The sequence below is a fragment of the Lactuca serriola genome, chromosome 9 (genome assembly GCF_051521515.1).
Source record: "Lactuca serriola cultivar US96UC23 chromosome 9, Lser_US96UC23_V15, whole genome shotgun sequence".
NCBI classification, from domain to species: Eukaryota; Viridiplantae; Streptophyta; class Magnoliopsida; order Asterales; family Asteraceae; genus Lactuca; species Lactuca serriola.
Genome location: NC_136416.1, coordinates 193576753 through 193580371, shown reverse-complemented (window position 1 = coordinate 193580371; position 3619 = coordinate 193576753). Strand labels below are relative to the sequence as shown.

General features: G+C 34.5%; 1 protein-coding gene across 1 annotated transcript; it reads right to left on the bottom strand.

Moving 5' to 3' along the window:
• Window positions 1–1326: 1326 nt before the first annotated feature.
• Window positions 1327–2606, bottom strand: LOC145074878 (heavy metal-associated isoprenylated plant protein 41-like). Its single transcript, XM_079021208.1, has 3 exons — window positions 2465–2606; window positions 2038–2236; window positions 1327–1918 (listed from the first exon to the last, which is right to left on the bottom strand). Exons 1-3 carry the CDS (start codon window positions 2514–2516, stop codon window positions 1708–1710), a joined length of 462 nt encoding a protein of 153 aa, XP_078877334.1. The 5' UTR covers window positions 2517–2606; the 3' UTR covers window positions 1327–1707.
• Between the last annotated feature and the right edge of the window lie 1013 nt (window positions 2607–3619).

Sequence of the window (3619 nt, the reverse complement as noted above, 5' to 3'; positions counted from 1 at the left end):
TAAAGACTTGTTAAGCCCTACACTCACTCCATCTCACTTCCATGTATGCCTCTTCACAGTTGATTCGTAGGGGTAACAATTGTTGACACAACACGACAAAAATACATGACACGAAACGAAATTGGGACGAAACTGAAATCCGAATTCGTGTTCGTGTCGTGTTCGTGTTAAGTGCAAAAAACACGATGTCGTGTCGTGTCGTGTTCGTGTTTAAAATTCGTCACGAAATTGACACGATTAGCATTTATTTGTTGTGTTTTTCGTGATTGTCGTGTTTTTCGTGTTATGTATCATTTTTTTATTATGTTATCTTTGTCGTGTCGTGTTTGTCGTTTTTTAATCGGTTCGTTTTCATGTTAGTTAAAAAAAACACGACATCATGTCATGTCGTGTTCGTGTTACATAAAACATTGTCGTGTCGTGTCAGACAGAAACACGACATGATGGCCCGATTTGCCACCCTACTCCTACTTATAATTCAACGATCTAAATATCAACCATTTTGTCTTCGTAGTGAGTTATTGGTTCAGAAGAAGGCGACGGGATAACTCAATTTAGCAAATGATTCATCGATAAATCACACTTCTTTTGGACCAGTTGAAAATCACACGATTCATCGATCGATCATACCAAATGGGTGAGCTCATCGAAAAAGGCATAGCAGGAGAAGTAACAAAAGGAGACAAGACATGCATTAACGAGTTATTATGGTGTCACGAGCTTCAATCATTTTTGGGTATACTTGAAACCGACAAAGACAAATAAGTTTATGGTCTTGTATGCAAGAAATATTGGCTTTATCTCCGGAGCAGAGAGTAATAAACTTTGTGCTCGTGAAGGCATAAAGATGGTTGCACACTTCACTCACCTCAAGAATATTGATCTATGTCGATCCACATCACGTTTGTTTTATTTAGAAGTCATCGTTTCAGAACTAGATAAAGGAAAAAGATAAATAAAATTAAAAGGATATGAATGTAATTTTTCATGGGTGAGGGACCAACCATACAATACATAAACATTCTAGTAATTAAAAAAAAAGCATGGAATGAAACATGCAAATCTAGGAAATCACAAGGACCATTTACAACTCTAATTTCATGTATTGTTAGATTAGATGGTCATTAGCCTAGCATAACCAAAGTGTTTGAAAAAATGTCTCTCCCCTTCCCCTAAAGGGTTTGAGGGTTCAAATGTTGCTAATGACAAAATATATAGTTTAAGAATACTATTTAATGAATATGTATTAGTCGTTCTAAAAATATGTATCATTATAAAAATAAAAATAAAAATAAGAAAACAATTTCCATTATATCATACGCAACAGTTTGTAACATTCAACAATTAAAAAAAGGGACACAGCCACACCTGGCCTGATTAAGAAAACCACAAAAGTTTCAGCAAAAAGACAAAAACCAGTTTTACAAGATCCCCCTCTAAATATGTGGAGGCTGACTCGTACCCACATCCGATGAAGATGTCTCCGAATCATCTTGCAAATCAGACAGATCAGGAATTAAACATTCAGTCAAATAAGTTAACCCACCGGCATCAATCAAATACTCCGCAATAGGATTCATTTCTGCAAGTGTTTTTTTCAGTCGTTTTTGATATGGAAATTCTGGAGGTGATTTCTTGGCATTTGAAGAAACCATGAACTTGAAAGCACTGCATTTCCCTAGAGGAAAGGATAGGTCAGGATTCCTCCTATCTCCCTCTTTTGTTGTTGTAAGTAGGATAATCTTCAATCTTGAACTTGACACATTCAACCAATGTTAAACCACATTCACTTGCCACTTCTTCAATATTCCAAGAACTGTATGGGTGTGTGGTCTTGTGGGTTACATGTATTTCACCTTTTGGACGCAACAACGCCCTCGCATTCCACAAGAAACTTTGAACCAAATTTTGGTGGTTTCTACAAACAAGCAACACCAAATGGGAAATGAAAACAAAAGAAAGGAGTACGTACAAAGGGTATATAAATAAGTTAGATGTTTCTTTTAAATGGTTAATTAAACAAGAAAAGAATCTTACACAATGATATCTTCATCACTTTCTTTCCCTCGATCACCAGAATGTGGGAAATTATATACAATGCGATCAGACTTCTGCTTTCGAAGGTCAGTATGATTCTTCATTTTGACTGCATTAACTACATGCAACAGTTGGGCTCCAAATTTACGCAAGATATCCAAGTTTGCTTTTGCATTCTTGTAATTCTTGATAAGATAATCTAGTAAAATGAAATTATCCCAAATCACAAGACCAAATAAGATCTCCATCTTTTTGCATTTAAAAAATGATACTATTATTCAAATATTCTTAAGAAAATACTCAAAAGATTCTGAGTAATTTAACTCTTTTTTTCGTGTCAATTCTACCAGAAAAACACTTGATCATGGAAACCTTAGACATGATAACAGTTCAGAAATGGTGATTTAATGTAGCAAGGATGATTTACCATAAGTGTCGATGGAAGAAGCTACAATATTGGAAGCGGAGCCAAAAGCCATAGCTAGACTCACAGAAAACGAGAAATCTCCTTCACCAACCAACAATATCTGGTGATTCGACGAGTAATGCTTCGCCCACTTCTCTTTCACGACTTCATTGCTTCGTTTCCTCTTCATTTGCTGTTTATGGATGCCTGCAATTTCCGCCATTGTTAATAGCTACAATAAGTGAGACTGTGATAGATAGAGAAAGCTAGAGGCGGAAAGGTACGTATGAACCCAAGTTATATAATGCAGAAAGACAAACCGTCACACAAGAATTACCAAATTGCCATTATATTTCTAAAAAGCATAAGCACAGTGTGTATTGTAATAATTTGTATTGAACTATTGATACTTGAAATGATTATTATAGGAAAAATAAATGTTTTTCGTGATTTTATGCGCCGCCGTGTCTCTTGCTTGGGAAAAGATGAAGATTTGGCTATTGTTATCAAGGTTTTGAAAACCAACCGGAGACCGAATCGGTCGTCTTATCGGTTCGATGGTTTAGGTGGTTGGACCGGTTGGACCGGTCTCAAAAACCGAAAGATGTCATGATTATATTTAATTATATAAAAAAATACAAAAATGAAAAAAAAAATTTAAAATTTCCGGTTTTGACCGGTTCAACCGGACCGGTTTTCACCGGTTCACATGAATACCGGTTTTTTGGCATTTAAGAACCGGATTCGGGACCGGTTCCCGGTCGAACCGGCCGGTCCGGTCCGGTTTTCAAAACATAAATTGGTATTCATAGATCCCTTCAAGTTTGGGAAACCACTAAGACCATTTTCAACCTATACTTTCATTTTTTTCTCTAAAAAATGAGTAAAAAATAGGAAAAATAGTGTTTCATTTCCAACCCTATTTCATTTTTACCTTCAAAAAATATATTCTATTATTCCAACTTACAAAAATTATCAAACACACTCCTCTACTAATTTAGTTTTAACAAATATATAATTTATATTTTTTTCATTACATTAATATTAAATACAAAAGACTATATTTATAATAAACTTATAAATAAATATTATACATGCATTTATAAAAAATATTACACATACACACTTTTAAATAAATAATTATACATATATTTATATAAATATTAGACATACTCA

Coding starts and splice junctions, on each gene's coding strand:
- LOC145074878 (XM_079021208.1), bottom strand. CDS start 2,516: ATGGCTTTTGGCTCCGCTTCCAATATTGTAGCTTCTTCCATCGACACT. Junction 2,237..2,464: donor TTCTTCCATCGACACTTATG/GTAAATCATCCT, acceptor TCATTTTACTAG/ATTATCTTATCAAGAATTAC. Junction 1,919..2,037: donor AGTGATGAAGATATCATTGT/GTAAGATTCTTT, acceptor GCTTGTTTGTAG/AAACCACCAAAATTTGGTTC.